Below are 27789 nucleotides of genomic sequence, written 5' to 3'. Positions count from 1 at the left end.
GGGGGGGCGGACGGCGGTCACATGACGAGGGCGCCGCTGGGCGGAGGGAGCCGGGGCTCGGGGTTTCCGTGCGGGGCGCGTGCGGAGCGGCGGCGGGGCTGACCATGGTGAGTGAACGCCTCAGCCGTACGCGGGGCGCGCGGCGCCAACGGCCGGAGCCCAGCCTGAGGTGGAGCGCCCATGGCCGGGCCCCCGCTGCCCTGTCCCGGCCGCCTGTGGGCCCCCTGGCTGCCCGCGGGCTCTCCTCCCCTGCGGGCCCTCCTGGCCGCCGCCACCGGCCCCCCCAAGGTAGCCCCGGGGCGGGGCGGGGCCGGGAGGGCTCCTGCGGTCGGAGGGGCACACAGCGGGGGCCCCCTGCGCGGCCGGGCTCCCGGGTGTCCGGGCTTGGAGGGGCAGTGGCTCCCGGAGGAGTCCAAGCTGGGAGGGACCCTGGGGCCCCGCAGGGACGGGAGGACGGATCTTGGAGGCGGGGCTGGTGGGTGGGTGCGGGCTTTGAGCCCCTACTGTGTGTCCGGACCGCGGGGTCCGGTGCGTGCGCCCGGAGCGGGACCCCCCTCCCGCCTCGGGCCCCCAGTGCGGGTGAAACGGCGAGCCCGGGCCTGGCCGGGAGCCCCGTGCAGGGGCTGCGAAGGGAGCGGGAGGAAGGGGCATCCCAGGGAAACTGAGGCCCGGAGGTGGGTCGGGGGGCGGCGAGGGGCTGCGCAGCGCGGGGTCCGAGGGAACATACTGTAGACCTGAGTTCGGCTGCTTCTTCCAAGCCCACCTCTGCCCACTTGGGTAAACTGGAGCCGTGAAATGAGGAAACGACCCCGGAGGCAGAGAAGTCCGGGCCCGCCACCCCCCCCTTCCCCGCCCCAACCCCTGCCCCTCTGGACCGCCCCTCGAGGCAGCCACAAACCACCCGAACACCGTTCAAGTTTGGACTTTTTTTTTAAGTTTAGCTTTCTGTAAATAGCCCCAGTTCATAATGTGGCTGCTTGAATTTTTCTGCTAAAAACTAAGATGACATACTGCTTGAACTATTTCATAAATCATAGATTGAACAGCAGGTGACCTCGGAGGCCAGCTCCTCCAGCCCCTGCTACGGATGAGAAAACAGTACCTCACAGGTGGATTCTGCACCCAGGGCCTCTTACCCCGGACCTAGGCTGCTTCCTCCTTGCTGCCTTTTTCTCCTCGTTCCTGTTTGGTGCTCTGTGTTAAGAAGGCCCGTTCATCCCATCTGACAGTCAGTGAACATCAGTGAAAGCACCTACTGTGTGCCGGGTCCTGTGCCAAGTGCTGGGGAGGCAGAGGGAAGTCAGAGGGCTCCGGTCTAATGGGGAGGCAGTGTGCAAGCAGCTGTGTGCAGGCTCTACACAGAATCGGTTGGAAATTGTCAGCAGAAGGAAGACACTTGGGTTAAAGGATTGGGAGAAGCTTCCTGTAGAAAGTTGGGATTTTTCTGTAACATTACTTTTACTAGAATGATTGGAAGTGACAGATTTTTATTTTAAAATGACTTATCCTTAAGAAAAAAGCTTTATGGGCAGCTGGTAGTGCAGTGGATAGAGTCAGGGGAACCCGAGTTCAAATCCGGGCTCAGACACTCATTAGCTGTGTGACCCTGGGCATGTCACTTCAGTTGTTCGACTCACGTTTGTTCAGCTGCAAAATGAGAATAATGATAGCACCCACCTGCTGGGGCTGTTGTAAGAATCAAATGAGATAATAGTTTTGAAGCCCTCAGTGCCTGGAACTTTATAGGCATGATGGACATACTTGGTGATGAAGTGGAAAGATTGCTCGGCCTGGAGTCAGGAAGACTTGTCTTCCAGAGTTCACATCTGGCCTCTGATACTTAACTAGCTGTGTGACCCTGGCCAAGTCACTTAACTGCCTCAGCTTTCTTATCTGTAAAATGAATTGGAGAAGGAAATGGCAGACCCCTGCAGCATCTGCCAAGAACACTGCAAATGGGATCACAGAGAGTCAGACATGACTGAAAATAACTGAACAACAAATGAAGAAGACCTGCTTATTCCCTTTTCCCCTTAAAATATTGAAAATGATAGAAAGGTAATGCCTTGAATTCTTTTTTTTTTTTAATTAATCTTGTTCTCGTACAAGAAACACACATGTGTCTGGCATACATGCCCCTTTAACAAGGTACATTCTCTGAAAGAATGATTGGATTACTATTTATCCTTCAGCTTTGGCAGAACGGTTCCAAAAGTGACTCGTATGAGACATCCCAGAAGTCTCAGTACCATTGCCCTGAAGCCTCTTGGCCTCAGATATCTGTGGGGGTGTCTCTGCCTTTCCTTGTTGACTTTATTTGCACTATTAGAGTCGTGGACTATTTTTCTTTGACCCAGCTTTCCTTATTTTCCTATCCTTTCATATAGCTTGCTTTTAAAAACTCAACTCAGAAAGCTTCAACATCAGCCTGTTTGTTTTACTAAGTAATTCTAGTCCACTCTGGCTTTGAGAGTTTTTCTGATTGTCATCCTCCATTGATTGAATGGAGTTCAGAGAGCTCAGAAATTTAAAAAGCCAAAATTGAGGGTGGGATGGTATCTGGTTGTAGAATTGTACTGGATGGTGGGCTTCAGAATGAGGTTCTTAAGTCAGTTGTCAGTGATCTGGGTGTAGATATGGGAAGAGACTTGTAAAAGGGGCTCCTATCCAGTTACTCTATTTAATGATACTTTATATTTATTTAGTACTTTAATGGTTTGCCATGCTTTCCTGTCCCTGATCTCATTTTATCTACTCTGTCTTCAAGTCTGGTCTTGCTCCTGCAAGCCTCTTCCTCTGCTGCCTGCAGGCTTGCTTAGGACCTAATACTTAGAAAGAGCTGGTGTGGTCTGTGGCCTTTGTTTAGTTTCTTTGAGCTTCAAATAGGATCTCAAAATAGCCTTCTGTAATTTCAGCAGTAGTCTGTTAGCCTCTAATAGATCTGCATGAAAGCATCCGAGCCCTTTTAGCAAACACAATTTCCACTTAGTTTCCTTCCTCAGTTCCTTACCAACCCAGACCATTTTGTTTATCTGTTCTTTTACAGTCTGTTTACACCTCTGGAGAGATGAGATTGGTTCTTCATCTGTCTACAAAATTAGACTTTCACAGGAAAGCTGAGTTGCTCAGGCTGTCCATTGGCTCTGATTGGAGTTTGGCAAAATGAACTTTGAGGTTCCTTACAGCTCAGAACTGCACGATCCTATTTTTGGAGGGAGAGGTGCATCTTGAACGGAACTCTGGGAAAAGCTCAATGAAAAGATGTGTTTCCTTTAATTGGGAATTTTTTTTTAAACTCAGAGCTCTTTGAGTTTTCCCACTTTCTTATGAGGGAGGAGGCAGAAGGAGTACTGATCTTTGAAATGATCTATATTTTGAGTTTTTTTTTCTCTTAATTTCTCTTAGAAGAACTCTATGTGAGTAAAGGAAGCTGGCATGTGTGAAAGACTCGTTGGAGTCGGGGAACTTGACTTCAAGTTCAGGCCTTGGTGCTGCCTGGTGTTTTTGACCTTTTAAGGTTTGCAAAGTGCTTTTGTAACAACTGAACTGTGAGCCAAGCAGTGTAAGTAGTAGGGTACCCCATCTTTCAGATGAATAGACTGAGTGATTAAGTTCTTTGGCCAGGATCACCCAACTAAGGAACATCTGTCTCCTGACTCTCCCAAGACCGCAGCACCTTCTGCTCCAGGATGTGCCCTCAGGAATTAACACTTTCAGTGCCCCCAGTTCAGGGCATGTTTTGGAATTAGAACAACAATGTAAATAGGAACATTTGGCATTTTGCAGATACTAAATTCTTATCTTGTTGCCTCTTCTCGACCTCATAGGGATTGGCATTAAAATATGTCGGCCTTGTTCTGCACCATAGGGAGGCCCTGGCATATGTGCAGCCTCAGGCAAAGGCTCTGGTTGTTTTCATGGCATTGTCTGTTTTCATACTTTTTACTGCTCTAGAATTTTATATGTGAGGAGGCGGAGGAAAATTCCTCCAGAAAGAACATTGTGGGGGTGGGGTACATTGGCGTCAACATCTTAACTAATTAGAAAGTTGGGGAGGCTCTTGAGGTTTGTAAAGTGACATCTTGATTTATGACTAGTTTAATTTTAAAGTAAATTTGATATTTTTACTTTTGCTAATTGAGTACTTAGTGAATTTTGGAATTATACATCCAGCTTCACGTTACCAGAAACCTTAAGAAAGGGGGAAATTAATTCCCCCCTGACCATTTTGCAGCTGTATTTACTAAGGATAGTTTAGGTTTATTCAAGAAGAGGTGAGTATAATCCCAGCTTCCTTGCATGAACCAAAGCCAAGATATTAAAAAGTAGAAGTTACAGTATTTTAAATACCAAGAATACTTTGAGATATGTGTGTTAATTTGGTCAGAAAATGAAAAATTAATGGTTGGTTTTGAAGGAAAAGTTGTGTAAAGAGAGGAATGTCCTTTATTTGTAGGACATGTTTGTAAAATTAGTGTGAAGGAAACAACTATTGCCATCTGTAAATATTGTTTTGGAGGCTGTTGAAGACATCATTTTGGAAGTCTTTCAGAATGCCCTGGTCGGGGGAGGGAGGGGAGAGAGAGAGAGAGAGAGAGAGAGAGAGAGAGAGAGTGTGTGTGTGTGTGTGTGTGTGTGTGTGTCTATAGGTGCTGCAGTGACCTGGGTTGAAATCCTATCACTGGGTGATTTGGGACAAGTCATCTAAACCAACTCCAGGCCTCTTTGTCTTTTGCAAAAAGAGGGTGTAGGCTTCTGTGACCCCTAGGGTCACTTTCAGCTCTGAATCTGATCTTAGGATACTCCACACTGCATAACAACAAAGCATTTTGGTCCAGTTCATTGGTCATTAAGATGGAGGGAGAGAAGTGCTAGGGCAGTTAGATGTTGCCTTATATTTCTATGCATCTGTGCCCTGGTTTCTTGTTTAGATTGTCTGCCCCTTGAAGGCGGAAACTGATGGAGCTTTTTATCACTCTGGGATTGGGCACACACTATGCACTCCAGAAATGTTTTCTGGTTAATAGTTGTAAAATATATTCAGTTCTCTAGTTTTTGGGTAACAAAGCCCAGTTTGCATGCGAATTCACATATGGTTTCTAACTTTAAAATGCTATCTTGGAATGCCGGTGTTATCTCCAAAGGTGCTATCTAGCTAGAGCATCACAGGATTCTGGTGGAATTCTGTCAGCTTGCCTCTTAGATTCTGCCTCCTAGAACTAGCCTTCACATTTCCACATTAAAATAAATCTAGTGGGGAGAGCCAAGATGGCAGAATAGAAGCAGGAACTTGCTTCAGCTCCCACTCCAACCACTGCTAATACCTGTAAAAAAAAAATGAGTCTAAACAAATTTTAGAGCTACAGAACTCACAAAGTGACAGAGAGAAACCAATCTTCTGCTGAAGGCAGCCTGGCAGGCCGACAGGAAGGGTCTATCTCACTGTGCTGGGAGCCAAGTGCAGTCCAAGTGCAAGACCCAGACCCAGACCCAGACCCGGGGCGCCCCTACCAGTGGCACAAACCAGCTGGAGCAGACTTAAGGAGAGTGAATCGCCAGCAGCTGTGGTGGTTTTCAGACTTCTCAAACTATAAACGCCAAAGAAAAAGTAAAAGGTCAGTAGGGAACTCTGTTGATCCAGGGTGAGAGTAGAGCACAGTCCCGGGTCAAGAGGTGGTGGTGGCAGGGTGGCTGCAGCTGCTGCCGTGAGGCTGCTTCTGGAGCTCCTGGCCTGCAGATCGTAGGGAGACCAAGTGACCATTCAGAAGGTAATCACTCTTGTTTTAACTTGCTTGCATCTGTTTCATGGTCTCTGTTGGTAGTCCTGGGGTGTGTGGCCAGTGTGCCGGATCTTGTGGTGGCTGTAGAGAGGGCACCCTTCTCATAGCTCTAACAACTGCAAAAACCCTAGCAGTTTGGAACACAGCTCTCTCCATTCTGGAAGCAGAGTTCTACTGTGGCAAAGAGCCCAAAAGTCAAGTAATTGGCTGGCGAGATGAGCAGAGGAAGTGTAATCAGACCATAGAATCTTTTTGGGGGGACAAAAAGGATGAAAACATGGAACCAGAAGAAGACAACAATGTCAAAACTCCTGCATCAAAAGCTTCCAAGAAAAATATGAACTGATTACACGCCATGGAGGAGCTCAAGAAAGATTTTGAAAATCAAGTAAGAGAAGTGGAGGAAAAATTGGGAAGAGAAATGAGAATGACGCAAGAAAATCATGAAAAGGGAGTCAATAGCCTGACTGAAGAAAATAATACCTTAAAAAATAGACTGACCCAAATGGCAAAAGAATCCCAAAAAGCCAAATTTTCTAGATGGAAAAGGAATTTCAAAAACTCACTGAAGAGAAAAATTCCTTAAAAATTAGATTGAAGCAAATGGAAGCTAATGACTTTATGAGAAATAAAGATATTATTAAACAGATCCAAATAAATGAAAAAATAGAAGACAATGTGAAACGTCTCATTGGAAAAACCACTAACCTGGAAAATAGATCCAAGAGAGATCATTTAAAAATTATTGGAGTACCTGAAAGCCATGATCAAAAAAAGAACCTAGACATCATTCTTCAAGAGATTCACAAGGGAAATTGCCCTGATATTCTAGAACTAGAGGGTAAAATAGGAATTGAAAGAGTTCACTGATCGCCTCTTGAAAAACATCCCCAAAAGAAAACTCCTAGGAATATCATAGCCAAATTCCAGAGTTCCGAGGTCAAGGAGAAAATATTAAAGCAGCCAGGAAGAAACAATTTGTGTATTGTGGAAACGCAATCAGGATAATACAAGATCTAGCAGCTTCTATATTAAGGGATTGAAGGCCTTGGAATATGATATTCCAGAGGTCAAAAGAGCTCGGATTAAAACCAAGAATCATCTACCTAGCAAAAAAAAAAAAATGCTTCAGGGAAAAATATGGTCATTCAGTGAAATAGGACTTTCAAGCATTCTTGATGAAAAAAACCAGAGCTGAACAGAAAATGTGACTTTCAAATACAAGAAGCAAGAGAATCATGAGAAGGTAAATAGGTAAAAAAAAAAAATCATAAGGAACTTATTAAAGTTGAACTGTTTACATTCCTACATGGAAAAACGATAATTGTAACACGAGACTTTTCTCAGTATGAGGATAGTTGAAGGGAATATATGTGTATGTGTGTGTGTGTATATATATATATATATATATGTATACATATATGTATGTATAGGAGGGTGTATGTGTGTATAAATATATGTGGGTGTGTGTATATGTGTGTACATGTATACATAGAGGGCACAGGATCAGTTGAATATGAAGGGATGATGTCTAAAAAATAAAATTAAGAGGTGAGAAAGGAATATATTGAGAGAAGGAGAAAGGGAGAGACAGAATAGGGCAAATTATCTCATATGAAAGAGGCAAGAGAAAACTGTTACAATGGAGGGGAAGAGCAGGAAGGTGAAAGGGAATGGGTCAACCTTACCCTCATTGAATTTGGCTTAAGGAGGGAATAACATACACATTCAGTTGGGTATCTTACCCTACAGGAAAGTAGGTGGGAAGGGGATAAGAGGGGGGATGATAGAAGGGAAGGTAGTTAGAAGCAAACAATTTTAAAAAGGGACAGGATCAAAGGAGAAAATAGAATAAATGGGGGGTGTGGGATAGGATGGAGGGAAATATAGTTAGTCTTTCACAGTATAACTACTATGGAAACATTTTGCGTAACTACATATGTACAACCTATGTTGAATTGCTTGTCTTCCCAGTGGGGGTGGGTGAGGGAAGAAGGGAAAGAATCTGGAAATCAAAGTTTTAAAAACAAATGTTAAAATATATATATATATACACACATATATTTTACATGCACCTGGGAAATAAGATATATAGGCATTGGGGCATAGAAGTCTATCTTGCCCTACTAAGAAAGTTGGAGGGGGAATAGGGGAGGATATAAGAGAGAACAGATTGGGGGAATGGGTATTCAGTAGGCTCGCTCTCTTGGGGTGTGGGGTAGGGGAGAGACAGGGAGAAAATTTGTAACTCAAAATCTTGTGGAAATGAATGATGAAAGCTAAAAATAAATAAAAAAAATAAAGTAAAGCTAGCTCATATTTGGGCATAATGCTATCAGCTAGGGCGGATACAGGGAACCTTTTCCTTCCAGGTACATGAAACAGATAGACAGAAATGCCATGAAACCAGTATTTGTCCTTTTTGATCTGTACCTACTTAGCTATAGAGTGCCTTTCTGCAGACTTGACTCACACATCTTTTATGAGGAAATAGGTGACTTGCTTCAGGTCACAGCTCGTTTCTGGGACTAGAATGCAGATTTCCTGTCTCCCAGTCCCAGGTTTTTCCCACTGTGTTGTAGTTATTTCCTATGAAGAGTAATTCTTCTTGATGATTATTTTTATGTATAGTTCATTGATTTTTCTACTATTAGGACAAAATGTCCTTTCTTCCTTTTTCTTTTTCTAAAGAACATCTATAGACTGTCAGACAAGGGGTGTGGGCTTTAAGTCCCAACTGAACGCAAGAGTCAAAAATGATGTTTATAGCCCAAATGCTGTTTTTGTTTCCCACCGATGTATTCTGACACCCTCATGACGATAGGCATCAATTTCTGACATTGGTCACAAAATATACAAACTTATAGTCTCTGTAAGTATGGTTTTAGAAAATTAGCCCATTAAAATGGATTTAGTCCTACTTACTCAGGAGCCAATTTTATTTGCTTTATATAGAAACGTACAACACTGATGTTCCCTCAGTGAGAAAAGACTGACATATAGATACATTTTATTTAAAAGTTTCGGTTATGGTAGATTTTATTTAACTACAGATTTAGTGTTTAGCTCTTCTCACCAGCTCTTTAAGTTCATCAGCATAAATTTCCTCACTCCCTGTGGTAAATGGAGACGGGAGATAATTGAGTTCGATTTGAATTATAAAGTATGCTAAAGGAGAACAAAAATGCTCATTTGTTAGTACTTTAGAATGCTATTCTTTTTATTTCAGAGTTTTCTTGGGGGCTTTTTCGGTCCCATCTGTGAGATTGATGTTGTCCTTAATGATGGGGAATCACGGAAGATGGCAGAAATGAAAACTGAAGATGGCAAAGTAGAAAAACATTATCTCTTCTACGACGGTGAATCTGTTTCAGGAAAGGTAAACTCTTTGTATGGAACAAGAATTTTCAGTCATTGGCTGGTTGTAGAACGTTAGTATGTGCAGTTCCATGCTGACCATTAAAGATTTTTAAATGATTATTTTAAGTCTTTTTTTTTTTTAAGCACAGGTTTTTACCCTCTTATGGTTAAATTGTTTAGGATAGACTGGTTGGGGGTGCGGGGGGCATCAGAGAAAAACGATCTCAAAGGTTACCTCGTCCAGTACCCTTATTTTGCGGATGAAGAAATGGATGCTTTTATAATTAGGGGACTTGAGATCATATAAGGTGCTAAAGCAGGATTTGAACCCAGGTCATCTGACTTCCAAATCTGATCCATTGTACCTTATTGCACTATTTCTATTGGTATTTCATTTTCCTTTCCTTTGTATCAAGGGATCGGGACATAGTTTCTGCTTGGCCAAGTCTTTGGGGCTCCCCTCCTCCCTATCCTGCCATCTGCAGAGTTACCTTGGTGTTCAAATACAGTCACTTCTAATCTGTGGTAACAGAGGAGGGATGGTCAGAGCACAGATAAACAAAGTACCGGCATCAGTTCAGTAGCCTCCATTATCTTTTCTACCCCCTGCCCCACAGCCCCACATCTAAAACATAGGAGGGGCGTGCAGAAGAGCAATGAAAATAGTCAAGGAGTTGGCAAGTGGATCAGATGAGAAAAGTTGAGGAGCAAGGAGGGCCACTTGACCTGGGGGAGAGAGGAAGGCCAGGGTCGCTTACGTCAGCCTGCTGGAGGTTCCACCTACAGACGTTTGATGTGTTAGCGTTTAGGTGACTGGCAGAGAAGTCTTCTCATCTCCCTAACCAGAAGACACAGCTTGGCTCCTGCAGGAGCTAGCCCGGGCCAAGCACAGAGAAGGCACTGAATAAAGGCTTGGGGAGCTGTGTGCGGCACAGGGAAGGGCCATGGCCCAGCAAGTGTCTTCTCTTCAGAGGATGCCAGGCTGCGTGGCATTTGACAGATGCTTGTGGACAGGCTGAAGGGCAGAGAGGTGGCTGGATTTTTAGTAGGTTGAACAGCTCTGCCTGGATCATGAGTTCTCTCTTTCTATCCTCCAGCTTGTCTTCACACAGAATCCGGTTCTTTACTTGTTCCAGTAGGTTTTATTTTAAAATTCTTTGCTTTGAAGCCTTCTCTTTTTTTCTCACCGTCCTTTCTGAATACCACCCGTCAGTGGACACCTCTCTGGTAACAGAGATGTGCAAGCAGCAGTCCCAGTGACCACAAGCCAGCCGTGCCACCCCTTTCTCATCGTCTCTTCTCCAGGACCGTTTGGTTTTTAATTGGTTCAGAACTCAGCATCCTTGTTTAGTGATCTTTCCATTTTCCTTGTTCTAGGTGAAACTGTTCTGTAGGATCTGCTGTCTCCATTCTCTGTCAGCCCATATGTCCCTTCCCATGTTTCTCCAGATTTCTGGGGCTGGTCATTTCCTCCTGTACCAGGGACGCAGCTGCACTCCTGTGCTGTCATTTCGTGGGCTGTGTTTCCCACTTGATGGCACACATTTTTTTCAGTTCTTTGGTACCTCACAATGTCCCGTTTCATCCCTCGGCACATAGCAGGCTGTTGTTGTTTGGGACCTCCCGGGGGTATGTGCCCAGGACTGAGACCTCTGACTGAGTCAGAGGGTGTGAGACATGTCTAGTATGGAAGCACATGCACGACCTGTATCAGATTGCTTACAGGCTCAGGGAGAGGGAAGGGAAAGGAGGGAGAGAATTTGGAACTCAACATTTAAAAAAATGAAATGCTAGCAATTGTTTTTAATGCAGTTGGGAAAAAAGAAAATATTTAAAGTGGAGGGAGAGGGGCTGGAAGAAGTTAGTTGCCCTTGCTAGTTCCTGGTGGCTTTTTCAAATAGTTGGACCAGTTCACAGTCCCTGGCAGGGGCTTGGTGTGCCCAGCTTCCCTCAGCCCTGCACCATTTGTCAGGCAGTCGTGGCTGATTTTCAGGGTCTGCTATGAGGAAAACCCCCGAGTTCTGCTCTTCTCAGTGATTTGGAGCATACCTTCTGTGGCCAGGGTGCGTTTTCTTCTTTTGAAGATGGTTCCTGTTTTGTCAGAGTCTTTGTCATGACCTGAAGTGGCCCAGAGGGATGGACGACAGGCCCTTAGTGGTGACGGAGTTCAGCTCTGCCCCGGAGCAGGGAGGAGTTGGAGCGGCTCCTTTGTTAGCATGATTGGGGATGAAACTTAGTTTGGAGATCCTGAAGCATCAGTTAGCAAACATTCACTAAACATGTACTATGTACCAGGCACTGTACCGAGTGCTGGGGAGCCAAAGAAAGGTCCAAGACAGGCCCTGCCCTCAGGGAGCTCACAGTCTAACGAGAGAGACAAGATGCGAACAGCTATGTGCATACAAGCTACACGGAGGATAAATGAGAGGGGGTCCCAGAAGGAAGGCACCAAGACTGAGAAGACTGGGCAGGGCTTTTGGCAGAAGGTGGGCCTTTAGCTGACGCCTGAAGGAAGCTGGGGGCAGAAATGAAGAGGGGAAGGTGTTGTGGGCATGGGGGGCAGCCAGTGAACATGCACAGAGCTGGCAGGTTGAGTCTAGTGTGTGAGGAGCAGCCAGGAGGCCAGGGTGACTGTGTTGAGAGGAGGTAGGGCTGAGTAGGTTGTCAGACGGGAGAGGAGCACCAGTCATAGGATTTCATCTTTGATCCTGCAGAGTAATTAGGAGCCACTAGAGTTTATTGAATGGGGAAGAGGGGAGGTAACATCCTTCTGTAGAATTTGGTATTATGTGTTTGTCCTAAATTACCTTCCAGAAGGACCTTTCTCTCTGCGTTAATCCCAAGGATCACATGTGCCTTAGAGAGCAATGGATCCTGGGTTCAGATATTGGCTCTGCCATTTATAACGTGTGACTTTGGGCAGTTCATACTACCTCTGGGCCTTTGTTTCCTTTGTTAAATTAGGGGACTGCACTAGGTGACCTTTTGAGGCCCCTCTGGCTTTAAATCCCTGATTCTACATGAAGTCTTTCATAAATAGTGTGCTAAGAGATGAGCTCTTTTCCTGATCTATTAGAGCATGAATTTTTTTTTAATGTATTGATCCCATTGTGGCAAATTCTGTCCATCGAAAAGAAAATAAGAGTTGATGAGGAAGTCCTATGTTGACAATATTACTTCTCCCCATGTAGATCAGGTGGAAACTTTTAAAATCAAAGTACTTATTTATTTCATTTGGCCAAGGATTGTAGGGGTCATCTGCTCTTTCTCTGAGACTGGAGGGAAGGAGGAAGATAGTTAGTGATGCAAAGCAAAGTTGTATGTTCTTGAAAATAGTTATATATTATGAATAGGCAAGAAATCTGCTACAGACACAGAATCAAATGTGGTTTTAAAAGCAATGAAAATAAATATGTACTTGCCCCAGGAAAAGCTGGTTGTGATGGCATTCCCTTAACATTTATTAAAACATTATGTCTTGGCAGGTAAACCTAGCCTTTAAACAACCTGGAAAGAGGCTAGAACACCAAGGAATTAGAATTGAATTTGTAGGCCAAATTGGTGAGTTTTAAAACATTATCTGCCTTTTTTTGTTTTTGTTTTTGATAATTCAAGAGTAAGAGGGTGGTTTGTGTTGGAGTTTAAGTGACTGACTTCCTGCTTTTCTCCATGGAATGAGAGAATTAATGTTGTGGAGAGAAGACACAGTTTTAAATGTGCTAAGTAACCTCTTAAGAATAACAAGTCTTCCTAATCCTGGTCTTAGACTTGGGAGATTAACTTGGTTTTCATTACTGAAACTGAAATGCTGTAGAGGTGTTTCATCCACCAGCCTCACCTGGCACTTGCTGCTGGGGGTGTTTGGGCTCCCCCGCCTCATGTTTGCCTGGACTTGGAGTCACTCAGAGTTTCACCCAGCCACCTAAGACCTAATTGGCAAGATTCAAAGGAAGAATGACAGCAGCCAGACTTCTTATATCTATCAGCATTGAATCCTTGGATTGTTGATGGTGGCTCTTGTCATCTTGCCAGCCCTGTGCACGCCCATATCCCACTGGCATTGTGTAAAAGTACAGTATGGAGGAGTTTTGTGAAATTTGACTTGCTAAAGCCCCTTATTTTTAAGTTATAAGTTCACAGTGTAATAGGCCTTTTATTTATTTTTTTATTTTATTTTTAAGCAATCGGGGTTAAGTAACTTGCTCAAGGTTACACAGCCAGGTGTTTCTGGGTGGGTGCTAAGTGTCTGAGCCCAGGATTCGATCTCCAGGTCATCCTGACACTAGAGCCGGTGCTCTTAGTCGCTGTGCTACCTGGCCGCCCCTGTAATAGGCCTTTTATACTGTTAGTTCTTAAGTATAAAAATTAAAGATTATTTTCCTCCCTGCTTGGTGTTTTACTAGAGGAGAAAAATTTCATTCTTGACCTCAGTGGTACCTTGTTCTTGGTATTGAATATATCATAGATTTATCAAGGTTGTCTGTCTTTCTGAATAGCATCATTTTTGACCTTCAAGGATAACTTCAGATGACTGTTGGTAATATTTTCATACTATCAAAATATGAGATCCCTAGAGATATTTTTATATAGTATGGGTCACTAAAATTTCTGTAACATAATTAACTTTTTTTAGTTAGGAACTATTATAGTGAGGAAGTATTTGATTCAGGTTTTTGTTAAAGTGGGGAAAAACCCAGTGGACTGATTGGAGATAGCAGTTATAATCTTTATGAAGTCAGTGTTTAAAATAATGTGGTCGATTTCTGTTTTTCTTAATTTCTTAGAACTCTTCAATGACAAGAGTAATACCCATGAATTTGTAAACCTAGTGAAAGAATTGGCCTTACCTGGAGAACTGACACAAAGCAGAAGTTATGACTTTGAATTTATGCAGGTTGAAAAGCCCTATGAATCCTACATTGGTGCCAATGTCCGATTGAGGTATGGATGTCACTGCGCGCCTCGGTTGGGCTGGGTCTTAGACTGGAGCTCACCTCAATGATAAAGGGTCAGAACCAGAAGGTTGTCTGAGGCCACTCGCATAAAACAGAATGATGGCATGCTGACAGGACATCCTGTAGACAAGACCCCGTCATGTTTGTGGTTCATACTGCGCTAGGGAAGCAGAAACTTGTTACTGAAAGCTCTGAGAAGTACAAACTCAGCACATCAAGTTAGAGTCCAGCCCTTTAGTTGGGAAAGGTGGCCCTTTGGGTGGAGTTCTCATCCTGGGAGCGCAAGGAGGGAAGCCTTAGGACCTTTGTATTCTATTACGTAGTGAGTAAGCTCCTCTGAGAGTGTTGACGGAGAGCTGATGTGGACCGTAGAAGTCATCTAGTCCAGCCTTTTAGTCTTACAGAGGAAAAAACTGGGATCCACGGAAGTACAATCACTTGGCCAGGGTCATACATGTAGTAAATGGGAAGGCCAGGATTCGAACCAGGGTGTTACAACTTTTTTTTTGGAGGGGGGAAGGCAGGGCAATTGGGGTTAAGTGACTTGCCAAGGTCACACAGCTAGTAAGTGTTAAGTGTTTGAGGCCAGATTTGAACTCAGGTCCTTCTGACTCCAGGGCCCGTGCTCTATTCACTGTGACACCTAGCTGTCCCACGTGTTCTAACTCTTAAGAGCAGCTCTTTCTCTAATTATGCTGTGCTTAAAGTAACTTAGGGAACTTCTTTCCCCAAAACTTTGTGCAGGCCCAAAAGCCAGGTAGATAGAGAAGGAGTTGGAGGTTTGGGGAGGTACCTCCTAGATGTCCAAGGACCATGTCACGGAGAAGAGCCACCATACTTTCTATATCCTGTTGCACCCTTTGGGGCCATCCTGAAACGGGCTGGAGGTGGGGAGCCCCGTGTTTCCTGGGTTCTGTGTTGCCTTCCATCTCCCCTATTTCCTAGCATTTCTCACAGGACCAGTGATAAGAGCTCGGTGTTTCATAGTCTCGTACGACGACTTGTCAGAGTTTTTTCTTTGTGTTGTTTCTCCCCCATGAGATACCATAAAATGAAAAACTGCTCGTGTTTTGTTTGGCCGTTTTGGCCTTAACCTCCCAGTTCTGTTTCTGATTTCAATTTTAAACCTTTTCATTTTTTATTCATAATTATTCATTCCTCAGGTTCATCCAAAATGTCAGAAACCTGAGGTGAGGGCAGATCTGGGGTAGGCTACAGAGAGGGTCCTGTAACTGACTTTTTGCAACCATTAACACATTATTTTGGTTAAATTTTCAAATTAGAAATTCTGTTAAGAAAATCATACTTTAGTCTAAAATAATTCTGGCAAGAGTTGGGCATAAAGGCTGAACTGCAGTCAATGGTCTTGATTCAAAATATTAAAATTAAACCTAGAAAATTTAACTCCTTTTCCCCATTTACTTTATAGGTATTTTCTTAAAGTGACAATAGTAAGACGACTGTCAGACTTGGTAAAAGAGTACGATCTTATTGTACACCAGCTGGCCACCTACCCCGACGTCAACAACTCCATTAAGATGGAGGTGGGCATTGAAGACTGTCTGCACATAGAGTTTGAATATAATAAATCCAAGTGAGTGTCTTTTCCCAAAAAAGGAAGCCACCACAGAATTCAGAGAATGATATTAGGCCATGTTAGTTACCCAGAGTGTGAAATAAATGAATTCACTGGTTGGGGGCTACTAGAAAGCCAGCCAGACTCTGGTGACATAAAAACTATGTTCAGAAATGGGAAAGAGGATGCTTGGAGCCCTGATGTTCAGGGCTTTACCTGGTGCTCCCTTTCAGGTGGAGACCTTGTTTTAGTCCAGTCATGAAGTGCTTGGGATATTGGAATTACGTTATTACTTAATGACGATGGAGAGAAGAGCCCAGTGGAGCCAAGTGTCTGATCCTGGATTGTTTTAAAAAAAACAAAAACACCAAAAACACCCCCCCCACCCCCCACTAGTTTCAGTAGTTGGGCGTTCTCTTTATTTGTTAGTAAATGAATGCTACAGAAAAGAAATCTTCTGCCCACCTTGGCGCTACGTTTTTCTTAAGTTATTTTGTTTTCTGAAGTAAAGATCATTTGAGGGTAGATTCGGAGCTGGAAAATTGAGGCCACCCCTGCCCTTTATAGATGAGGAAGATGATGCACAGAGACCAAGTGACTTTGCCGGGGTCACACAGCGAGCCCCTGGGGCTTCCTGAGGAGTTTGGGAGCAGATTTTTCTGACTCCAGTCCGTTGTTCTGAACACGGCACCCTTGTTGCTTTCTGTTAAAGCAGCCTTGTAAATAAGCATCAGAAAGAAATAAGCATTGTCCTCTTGAAGATGAAATGAACTTAAATGCTGTTTCTTTGCTACTCTATGTATAGAGTTCTATTCATGGCTGTGTCTAGCCATATAGTCTTACTTGTTGTAGAGCAATGATGACTCAAATTTCCCAGCTTGAATTTGTCAAGACAAAATGTCATAACAGTTCTCCATTGGAATGATGCACATATACTGTAGAAAAACAGTTCATTACACTTAAACCTAATGTCTTCATTCTAAAAATGTATTTTTATCCCCCAAAGGTATCATTTAAAGGATGTGATTGTTGGGAAAATTTATTTCTTATTAGTGAGAATAAAAATTCAGCACATGGAATTACAACTGATAAAGAAAGAGATCACAGGAATTGGTAAGTTGAACACACTCATAAGCCCAGTGTCCTGCCAGATCTGATTAGAGCACAGCTCAGATTTCTCAGTGTGCTTTGTGTAAAATCTTAAGAAATTCAGCCTGAAGTGTATAATAGGAGCAGCCTGGGTAGGCCCCTCTGTTTAGAGCCTGTCATTCCCATTGCTGACTTGAAGCTGTTCACTGACCGTCCTTTGACTTTTAGTTCTTTGCTGTTTCTCTCCTTTCTTGTTTGCTGTCTGTCTGCTGAAGAAGGACGGGAGGCACCCTTGTCACATTTTTCAAGATTTTGAGAGCTCTTGTAATTCCAGTTTCCCAGTGGTGTCTCATTCCCATTTTAGCCAGAAGGAACCTGCTCTGAAAAAGTTGTTTAAGGGCAAACATTAGAATTATGCTTTATGCTCCAGGTTCCGTCTCTAGTTTTGCAAGTTGTGGTCCTCATGGTCTAATGTCAAGGGTCAGAGGCTCCTTTTCTTGGAGGGATAGGAAAGGGGGATGGAGAGATTGACCTGAATCAGAAGGGACTGAGTGTTCATTGTGCAGCAGGACAGTTTTCCTATCTCAGAGTAGATATCTCACTGGAAATCTGAGATAAGATATTTTATGTGTAGAAGTGAAATTTTAGAATGGTTCTTATTATTTCTTGTATGAATTGTGCCTGCTTGCATGGAGATAAGAAATGTCAGAAGGAAAGATGTATTGATATTTGGGAAGAAGGAAGCAAAACACAAATAGCATATTAATTGCAGACCAGATATGGTTATTGTCCAAGCATGGTTGGGCCCCCCTAGAATGAGAGTGCTAACTTGCCAAAATTAATAAAAGAAATGGAAAAGGGTAAGGCAGGAGCAGGATATTCTGGACATGTTTAAATTAATGGCATTACAATTGTGTGACCAGGACCCAGCACCACGACAGAAACAGAGACCATTGCCAAGTATGAAATCATGGATGGGGCGCCAGTCAAAGGTAACTTGCTTCCCTTTCTCTTCATTTTCTTTTGGTTGCAAATGAGGAATGGTTATGGTTTTATTATGATTTTAACCTGGAAATGTTTCTTCTCTGCCTCAAACCTGGATTTTTAAGTGATCTTTGTTTTTATGTAAAATCCATTGGCACAGATCTACTGAGAGCCATCTCCATATTGGAACCTAATTCCTCTGCTATCTATAAGAGAAGAAGAGGGTTGGCATTTTGGGGGGTTGGCACTCTGGCCACCGATCTTGGGTGGCTTAATTCACAAGGCCTTATGGCAGTAGGCATAAGATGCCTCCTGGCCCTGGAGCTTCATCAAGCAGATGGGGGTGATCAGACAAGTGTGCAGATGTCCTGGTCAGCCATGGGTCTGAGCCAGAGGTACAAAGGGAGTTTCTTTTCCTTGCTTGGTTGCTCAGCCATGGTGAGGTGTTTCCCTCCCTCAGCCTGTCACAATTACAGGGCACAGTGGGTCATTTTGGTCACCTTTCTGAGCTGTAACACACTTCACTAACTGCTTCAGTCAGGTTGAAGCTCTTATTAGAGATGGCCAAGACTCCCTGTGTGTGCAGCTGGCCTGGCAGTGCGCTTGTGTGAGCTCGTGCTGGGAGGCAGGCATCAGTACAAGGTGGCTGTGATGAAGTCCTCATGTTGTCCTCCTTACCTGTGCTGCTTTTGGCTGTGTAAAGCAGTGTTGGGTGATGGCCTCTCCTGCTGGTGCCGCTCTTCTCTTCTCTCCTGGTTCTTTGTGAGGGTCAGTGGAGCCTCCAAGTCAATAAAGAGGGACAGTTTAATTGACAGGAACAGCCTCAGCCTGCGTGTGCCATTCACTCGGAGTGAGCTAGTACCATGGGAGGCACCTCCAGAATTGTTGGCCAGGGCCACAGTCCTGGGTGACGTGGGGCTTTCTCTAGTGACGTTGTAGGATTACTTTTCCCCAACAAAAATAATTATCTTTTTCTTAAGGTGAATCAATTCCCATAAGACTCTTTCTAGCGGGATATGATCCAACTCCAACGATGAGAGATGTGAACAAGAAATTCTCAGTGCGCTATTTTTTGAACCTAGTCCTTGTGGATGAGGAAGACAGACGGTACTTCAAGCAGCAGGTATGTGGCCGGCTGGTGTCTTGTTCTTGGTCACTTTGGGATGGGGCTGGGTGAGGGGGAAGGCCATAGACAGAGCAGAGCCACCTTTGGGGTCCGCGCAGACTGTGTTCACTTCATTCAGAGAAGCATGGCTATCATCTGTCATCTAACGGAGCTCCTGAAAACACTTTGACTTAGACTCTCGCACCTAGATCAGTGACTGTTTTTTCAGTGCTTCAGTGGCTTTGCTGATTGTGTGTTGCTTGGATTCAGCTGCATTTAGTTCACATGGTGGAAATGTCTATCTGATGTGTTTTGCAGCTGAGATTTCAGGCACAGTCTGATTCCTAGGCTTTTATTTGTGTTCTAAAAAGATTAATTTCAAAGATGAATTGGTTTTCGGACTGAACCCTCGATAGACTTTCTCTGAACTTTTAATAGTGAAAACTACTTGAAGTGAGGTAAGAGGCTTGGGGCCTTTTATGAAGACAAAATGAACAACAATTAATCATCTAATATGAACAAGGAAGGGGGCTGGACGAACTTGGGGGGTAAGAGGAAGCACAGGTGTGGGAGTCTACAGGGAAATGGGAAAGGCAAGGCACATGTATGACCAGGTGAAGTGGCTTCTGCTTGAGAAAGCCAGAGAAGTTGGGAGGCGCTGCCTAGAGGACCAGTCACCAAAGGAATTAGAGGACTTGAGGCTGTTGAGTCATGTGATAACACCCCAGATGATGGGAAGCTTTGTTGGCTGATGTCCCTCTTGGGGAATTGCTTTCAGGGCATGAATAGCCTCAGCTGTGACACATTTTAATCTTTTGAGGGATTGATTGGACTTGGACCAACAGCCAAGTCAGTCAAGAAGCAGTTTTGCCAAGTATGGAATGATCTGACTGATCAAGATGGCAGAACCCAAAGGGTCAGAATTAGGAATGACTGTGAAGTAGCATAACTGGTTTTCTTGAGAGTGGCTTTTAAGCTGAAACCAATTCTAATATTGCATCTGCTCCAAAAATGTTTGTATATGGCAGCATCATTGGAGCCAGTCCTTGGGCTGGTTTTGAAGGCCAGCCCACAGGGAGCTGTGACTTGTTTAACAAAATGCAACTTATTATCCACGTGGGTTCTAAATATACACCCAGTCATTTCTTTAAGAGTTCAGAGGAAAGAAAAATCACTGTAGTCCTGCATAAACTCAGTGAGGTTTTATGGATGAGGTAGTATTTCATCCCTTGTAGGGTCAGGCAAGATTTAGATGAGGGAAGAGGCTGGAGGTTATTTCAGGGGACAGTGAGTAAACCAAATTGGCTAAAGTGTAGGGGAATAGTAAAAGGGGATGCTGAAAAGACAGGCAGGAGCTAGGTTGTGGAGTGCCGGCACTGGCATGCTTTAAAAAAAATGGATTCTTTGTGGTTTGTCTTCACTTTCTTTTCCAGCTGTCTCTTCCTTTGATCCAGTAAGCTTATCTCTTTAACAAGAAATTCTGAAAACTTGACAGTAAAATAAACCAGCATGTCACCGGAGTTGACAGTACATACAGTATTACCCAACCACAGTACTTGGATGGCTTCTGCAGAGAAGAGAGGGGGATGTCCATTTTCTTAGCTCTTCTCTAGGACCAGGCCTCCTTCCAGCATGAATGCTGTGCCTTTATTCTGTAGGTATTGTGGAGCCAATGAAGGTTTTGGAGGAGTATATGCTAAAGACATGTTTTAGGAAAACTAACATTATATGCAGGGTAGGGTGCGGTGGGCAAGAAGATCCAGGTAGGAGATTTTTGGGGTGGCTGAATTATGAAGAGAAAGGAGAATGGTGTTTTTTTGTAAGCTCTCCTTCCTGACTTCACTATGTTGATATTTTGGAAAAGTTTAGTTTTGTTTTCGAGAGATTTAAGCTAATGGTAGGATTGGTACTGAAGATGACATCACCTCCTGTCTTCTCTGGCAAATTGTGTCTTCAGTCAGCTTCCCTCCCCAACTAATCTTTGGTCTCTTCCCTGCCTCCTGGTTCTATCCTCTTTTGACTTCACTCTTCCCACCCTTAAAAAAAAGCACCTTCTCTTGACCTTACCATCTTCTCAGGCTGCCATCAGCTCTCTGGGGTTTAATTAGCCTCTCTCTGCAGGTGACCGACTCACAGATCTGTTTACCCAGCTCTAACCTTATTCCCAAACTGCCCTTCGGACATTGCAGAGGGAATGGCCTGCAGACATCAGAATCCATTATCTCCTTCCCCAAACCCACAATTTTTTCTGGCTCCCCTTGGTGTCAGCCTTGTCTTTTCCCTCTATCACTTAGGTGACGGATTGTTTCATATCTTTGTCCACGACATCTCTTTCACTCACACTCCTCTCCTCATGTGACCACCCCCAGCCTGGATCTCGCCTTTGGCACTTCTTTCCTGGGCTGTGGCTGCATTTTCTCATTGTCATCCTGCCTCAAGTCTCCCCCTGGGCTCTAGTCCATCCTCCATACAGCTGCCAGATTTTCCCTAAGCACAGATCTGACCACATCATTCCCAGGCTCATGCGACTCCAGTTTCTCCCTGCCCCCTCTAGGCTCAGTTGTAAACCACTGTGACACTTTGAAAGCTGGCCCCAGCCTGCCTCTGCAGCCCATGCCACGCTCCCTCCAGACTGGCTTTCTTGTTGTTCCTTGCCTGTCTCTGTGCCTTCCCATTTTCTATCCCCCGTGATTGTTCCTGCCAGTGTCCTCCTTCCTAAACTGCCTTTGATTTACTCCTCAGTCTTAGGGCTCTTTATAGACTGTAGAATGTAAGCTGGAGAGTGGGCATTGTTTCATTCAGGGTCTCATACAGTGGCTGGCTCACGGTAGGTGCTTCATAAATGCTTATTCTGAAGTAGAAAGCCCCACACACCCACAGACAGTTCATGCGTCGGTGTTCTGGCATTTGTTTTTACCAGGAGATCATCTTATGGAGAAAAGCTCCTGAGAAGCTGAGGAAGCCAAGGACGAACTTTCACCAGCGCTTCGAGCCTCCGGAGCCACAGGCGTCGGCCGAGCAGCCGGAAATGTGAAGGCAGGAGGAGAAAGGGGGTGGGGAAGGGGAGGCTGCTGGGTTCCAGTGGCCTCAGCCTGCAAAGGACAAGGCCCGAGGCCCCTCGACTGGCCCCTCTCTCTGGCCATGCTCACTCGCCTGTTTTGCGGCACTACTAACCGGTCTCAAAGGTGTACATCCAGTTAAAAACAAAGTGCTTTCTCCGAAACACTGGAACCTTCTCAAGCTGCCGACTCTTTTTTTTTTTTTAACTTCTTACTTTGATTTGATCGTATGCACTCAGATATGCATATAAGCTTAAACATTAAAAATTTCCATGTGTGTAGGCTGGCATTTTGTCATTTTGTTTTCTTTCTCTAGGCTATAGATTATGAGTCTTCCTACCCCATCTCCTTGTCATTGGTTCCCTCTCATTCTCTGCAAAACACAAGGTTTGTGTGTTCAGATGATGAGGGAGACTTGGAGTGGCCATGAAGCTGTGTGGGTCGCCCAGCCTAGCAGCCATCCCATATTCAGTCTTGTGGGTATTTGAGGGATTCAGGCTCCATTTTTTTGTCCTGAGCCTTCCAGTTCTGTGGCGTTCTACATTGGGAACTCCCTTACAACCTTTCACATCAAAGAGCTCTGTAACAGGAGAGCGGTGCTTGCCATCTTCTTCCCAGAATTTCTTTTTTTTGCTGTTAGTCTGTTTAACTCTTGCATCAGGACCACAGTAGTTTTTCTGCAGTGTGTTCTGTTTGTGTTTTAAAACTTCTAATTTTCATATAAGATTTTTTCCCTTAGATACTTTAAGGCATTTTATTTTTAAGTTTTAGGGAAAATTCGGCTGTGTGTAGAGAAAACACTAATTCTTAAATTCGCACACTTCTTGATTGTTGGGGTGGGTGGACTTTGTATCATCTCTAATCTGTATCTGGTTAAACATATTTATGTTAAGCTACAGCTTTGGCCAGTCAAAACTCAGAATTTACAAGCTAACCTCTCTAGGAAACACATACAATGTCTTTGTCTTAATTTTGTTTAATGTTGAATTTAAGTCCTCCTTGGTTCAAAGACTCTCAAAGGTTGCGCAGTTGTGAACTGGGTTTGGTTTTGGATGCGTCCACAATGTATCCACATGACGGAGGCACCAGTCTTGTCTGAGCTGCAGAAGCCACCTGCACTTAAGGTTCATGAACCAACCGAGACTTTTGACAAAACGTCAGTGTTAGCCTTGTCAGTGGCCTGAGCTCAGTCCCTGCTCACGCGTCTGAGAACTGCTTTTCTCCGGTGGCACTCTGACCACCTCCTCTTACTGCAGAAGATGCTCTCTGGCTTCATTTGCTCTGGGAACATCTCTTTTCAGTGTGGATGTCTGGGGGTGGAAACAGATGGATTTTTTTTCCCTCATGTAAGTGCCTGTTCAGAAATTAAAAAAAAAAATTTAAAATGCCAAATATTTTCATGGTCACTTGCATGTAGTAATCTAGAAACTGTTTGAAAAGATTTTGAAAACTGATTGTATTTAACCAGCCTCAAATTGTGCAACCATGTATAATAAAGAATTTGAAACTGATAACGAGCTGCTATTTGAATGATTAAAAATAGCTGTATTCTCAAGAAGCCTCGTCTCCTTTTTAGCTGTCGGGGTTTGGTCAGTACCATGGGAACTATGAACGTCTGTCATGTTGTAAAGATGGGCCGACTTGACTGCAGGCTCAGGTCAGGAGGCTGTTCCTGGGACGAAGAGCAAGTTTATTTAAATGCTGCTGTTAATCCAGCTGGTCCTTGGCAGTACTGATGCCAGTGGGGCCCAGGCCATGGCAGGGCCTCACCTTTGACCTTGAGGGGTAGAGACCAAACTTCATGGTCTGACCTGCAGAGCCTGGCCAAGTTTGGAGGGGCTCAGCAAGACTAGGCACGGTTTGAGTGACTTTGGCCACAGCCAAAAAACCCAGAGGGTTTGTCATCTCATAAGAGTGCCCACTTTAACAAAAGCAGGGGTGCTTGGGGTGGTTTTAATTTCACTGTAACTTGAACCCATGAGGTGCTTATTCACCTACTGACAACCAACTTTAAGAATGAAAAAGATTTTTAATAAAAACTTTGATGACCTGGACTAGAAGGGCTGTTAATTAATCTGAACTCTGGCAGAGAAAGAAACACCAAGATCCATGGCAATTTCATATTGGCTTGTAATGGCAAGGGGGTCCATACTAAAGTCTACTAATTTTTTTTAAGGAAGGAAGGTTTTTTTTTTTTGGAGGGGGGAGGGCAGGGCAGTTGGGGTTAAGTGACTTGCCCAAGGTCACATGGCTAGTTTTGTGTTAAGTGTCTGAGGCCGGATTTGAATTCAGGCTCTCCTGACTCCAGGGCTGGTGCTCTGTTCACTGTGCCACCTAGCCGCCCCTAAAGTCTACTTTTTTATACTGACCTCCCTAACATTTATATGGAGCTTTGAGGCTTATGAGGCATCTGCCTTGCAATGATCCCACGTTTCTCTTGCTGTTAACTTTCTTTTCGTTATCACTGTCTCCCTTACCTTCCTGGTGAAGGTAGGTCCTACAAATACTAGCATCCCTCCTCCCACAGAGGAAGGAGTTCATGTGCAGAAGTCGGGTAGCTTGGCCATATACCTAAGATCACTCTGCTGGTAAATAGCAGTTAAGTCTTGAACTCGCGTCTCCTGACTGGCAGGGTAGCAAGGCACTGCTGGGCTTCTCTCCGTTCTTTGCAGCTCACTGGAAGAAAATCCAGATAATGGTTTTAGGAGTGATCTGATCTTGCAGTATGTTGTGAAAACCTACTTATAACTTTATGTGATGCACGTGTGATGGTTATCAACAAATACAACCCAAATGATCTCTGGACAGTAGGGCTAGCATTCTCTCAGGCTCCAAACCTTGGAGACAGAGTGTCAATTCTTTCTGTCTCTTCTACCCATCTCCCTGCCCCAAGCCTTTCCCTCCTTGAAATCCATGCAGTAGCCACTGTCAAGTTAGGATTCCTTGAAAAGGAGGGAGCATAGCCAGGTGGGAGGAGCACAAGATTTGGAATCGGAGGCCCTGGGTTCAAATTCTGCTCTAGCTGCTATTTGTGTATTACGTTGGTCAATTTGACTTTTGTACATATCGTTCAATGTGTATTCAAGATAGATGTGAGACCTGCGGGCCCAGAACTCCTTAAGACGGCAGGCCCCCTTCCATCTTCCTCATAGATTCCCAGAAAGCCCTTTCACAGCTCCCGGCCCTGTTTTTCTCCTGCTCTTCACCTTATGCCCCTGCTTCTGACTTTGGGGTGCTTCCCGCCTGAAGCATGAATGGCCCGCTGAGGTTCCTTGAGGTAGATGTTATTATCCCCATTTTACAGATAAGAAAACAGGTAGTTGGTTAAATGACTTGCTTAGGGTCACATATGTATTGTCTGAGGCTGGCTTTGAACTCAGGTCTTCCCGACTCCAGGCGTGCATGTCCCCAGCTTGCCCAGTATGGAACCAGTGAAGGTTTCTGAGAAAGGGAATATCAGACAAATGGCAGCTTTGAGAAGGTTGGATTGGAAATGAGAGGCAGGAACTGGGTGAGATGTCTACGAAAGTGGAGAGGAGTCTGATCTCGGTGATGAAGCCAAGCAGTTGTAAGTAGGACAAGTATTCAGCCTGCGTGAACAGAAGGATGGTGGTGTCCACAGAAACAGGCAAGTTGGGAGGAGCTGGTTCAGGAGGGAGGATGGTTTCATTTTGGGACACACCGAGTTTGAACATCGAGTTGATGCCCAATACTTGGCACAGTGATTGTACACCGTTGGTGCTTAATGTTTGTTTAACTGAATTTGGCAAGACGTTGGATGGAGGAGTGGAGTTCAAGAGAGGTCAGAGCTAAGCTGTATAATTTTGGGGAGCATCCCCCAAATGATAAATCCATGGGTATAAGTGAGATCAAAAAGACATGGAATGGAAAGTACAGATTTGCAGACATGTGGTGGAGGTGCTGACTTTGGCGGGGGCGGGGCGGACAGAGTCGGGGCCTGTGCTTTCATCAGCTTAGTGCAGAAACTACCTCAACCAGTGCAGATGCAGAAAGACCACTTATGATTTAAAGATGTAGAGCAGTTTTTTTTACTGGGGGTCTAAAGCTTGGATAAGAAAAAAAAAGCACATTTTCATTTTTACTTAACCTCTGAAATTTAGCATTTTCTTCAATTTAGCCTGTGTGATATATGCATGTGTGCATGTCAGTTCCTTGACAAGCAGAGGCTGTGTCCTGTCTTTCTTTCTTAGAGTCAGAAAGGACCAAGTTCGAATCCTACCTGGGCGGCCCTGGGCAAAGGATCTCTCTCTCTCTTTGTAAATGGGGGTAATAACAGTGCCTGCTTCACAGAGATGTTACAAGGATCAGATGAGACATTTGAAGTGCGATTTGCAAACCTTCAAAGTGCTATATAAATGCTGGCTATTAGTATTATTTCTTTGTCTCTCCTAAGTTTAGCACAGTGCCTGGCCCGCTGAAAGCAAATTTTTAGAACATAAATGACTCCTTTTTGTGCTATTTTTTGTTACTGTATTTCTTCCTTTTTCTGTGACATTGAATATACTGAATGTTTCCTTTAGTGCCTCCCTTCTCCTCAGTCACTTTAATTTTACAAAAGAAAATTCACAGGACTTTGACTAGTTCCAGGAACTCTTCTCTAGCTAATAAGACACCCGGCAGGTGTTAACCAAATGTGAATTAACTAATTGACTGAGAAAGATGACACTCTTCTTTGGTGCGGTGTTAATAGCTGTCTATGCTAAAGGCCTTTGTAAACTTTCGAGTCTCCTTTTTTATTTTCCTAAAAATGTACCTTTCTTACCTAAACTCTTCGGGTAGCATAGTGCAAGAGAAAAGATTATGTCCTCTATAGAATTGTGAGCTACAAATGTCTATGACCTGTTGATGGTGTGTGTCACCAATAACTGCAGTGAATCTGTGTCTGTATCCTGTGCTGGCTTTATTTGTGCAGTAGCCAGGAAGGACTCTGAAAATTCCTACAACGATTCTAGCGACCACGAAGGGACTGCTGGCTCAGGCTCTTAGATTTTCATTTTCAAGAACTTCCAATATATATGTGTAAAAAGGGATTATTACCACTTGTCTCGAGAGAAGGAATTGGGAGAACCCATGTAGTTGACATCCAGCAAGCACCTTTGTGTTCTAAATTAGGAAAACTACAGATAGGTTAGTGTGTTATGGTTCTGTATTGTCTGTTTGCCTTATCTCTTGTGCCTGAGAACACTGTTTTATTTGGAAGACCTCTTTTATTTATGGGTGAAAAGGTGGGTAGGACTAGGGTTTTGCCAAACCCAGTGCCACTTTACCTTATTTTCCACAGGCAAATAAGCAACAGAATTGTCATTTGTGACCCGATAATCCCTCTCCTTTCTACATTTTCTGTTTGGTTTCTAAGCTAATGTAAAATTCAAGTAGTGAGCAGGACTCTCATCACTAATGATATTTGGTTGACATAAATCTCAATTCCAACTTAATCAGCGATCTTTATAATGTAATGTTCTCTTATATATAATATATAATGTGTTCTCTTGCCAGATAATGATTCTAACATCCAAATACGGACAATTCTGATAGAAATGGAGTGGTCAGTGGTAATAAGTGGAATAGTCAGTAATCGTTATAGCATCTAACCTGTTCTGGAACCAAGCCCTGTAGGGCTTCTGTTGGAAAATTGAAAAAAAAAAAATTCTCAGGAAGGCTGGTTTAAGTCTGTGCTGGTCGAGTTCTGACAATCCAAAGGAGCATCAAATGTTACCTTTTTACAAATAATTTTAATGATTTAAAAATATTTTATTTTCCTCCAATTAGATGTAAAAAGTTTTCAACATTCATTTTTAAAATTTGTGAGCTTTATTTGGAGAAATGCTTGTTTCTTCCTCAGAAAGCAAGTTAATTTTTA

At 43.9% G+C, this 27789-nt stretch overlaps 1 protein-coding gene across 2 annotated transcripts; it reads left to right on the top strand.

Moving 5' to 3' along the window:
- Positions 1-23422, top strand: VPS26A (VPS26 retromer complex component A). 2 transcript variants are annotated; one of them, XM_069071470.1, is made up of 9 exons: positions 1-107; positions 9010-9159; positions 12626-12701; positions 13925-14081; positions 15525-15689; positions 16678-16784; positions 17684-17752; positions 18725-18867; positions 21770-23422. In XM_069071470.1, exons 1-9 carry the CDS (start codon positions 105-107, stop codon positions 21881-21883), a joined length of 984 nt encoding a protein of 327 aa, XP_068927571.1. In that variant the 5' UTR covers positions 1-104; the 3' UTR covers positions 21884-23422. The 2 variants fall into 2 exon arrangements, with proteins under 2 accessions (XP_068927571.1, XP_068927572.1); XM_069071471.1 differs by lacking the exon at positions 17684-17752.
- Positions 23423-27789: the final 4367 nt, after the last annotated feature.

Source organism: Petaurus breviceps, unplaced genomic scaffold, assembly GCF_028583685.1.
Source record: "Petaurus breviceps papuanus isolate PSGF00001 unplaced genomic scaffold, PetGlider_PUasm1.0 90825, whole genome shotgun sequence".
NCBI lineage: Eukaryota > Metazoa > Chordata > Mammalia > Diprotodontia > Petauridae > Petaurus > Petaurus breviceps.
Note: the sequence above shows the minus strand (reverse complement) of the source record. Positions and strands in the feature narration are given on the sequence as shown.

Bases quoted from the DNA above. Each gene is read 5' to 3' on its own strand.
- VPS26A (XM_069071470.1), top strand. The intron at 15,690-16,677 runs GTGAGTGTCTTT...TATCCCCCAAAG, and splicing joins TTTGAATATAATAAATCCAA to GTATCATTTAAAGGATGTGA. The intron at 17,753-18,724 runs GTAACTTGCTTC...CTTTTTCTTAAG, and splicing joins GGATGGGGCGCCAGTCAAAG to GTGAATCAATTCCCATAAGA.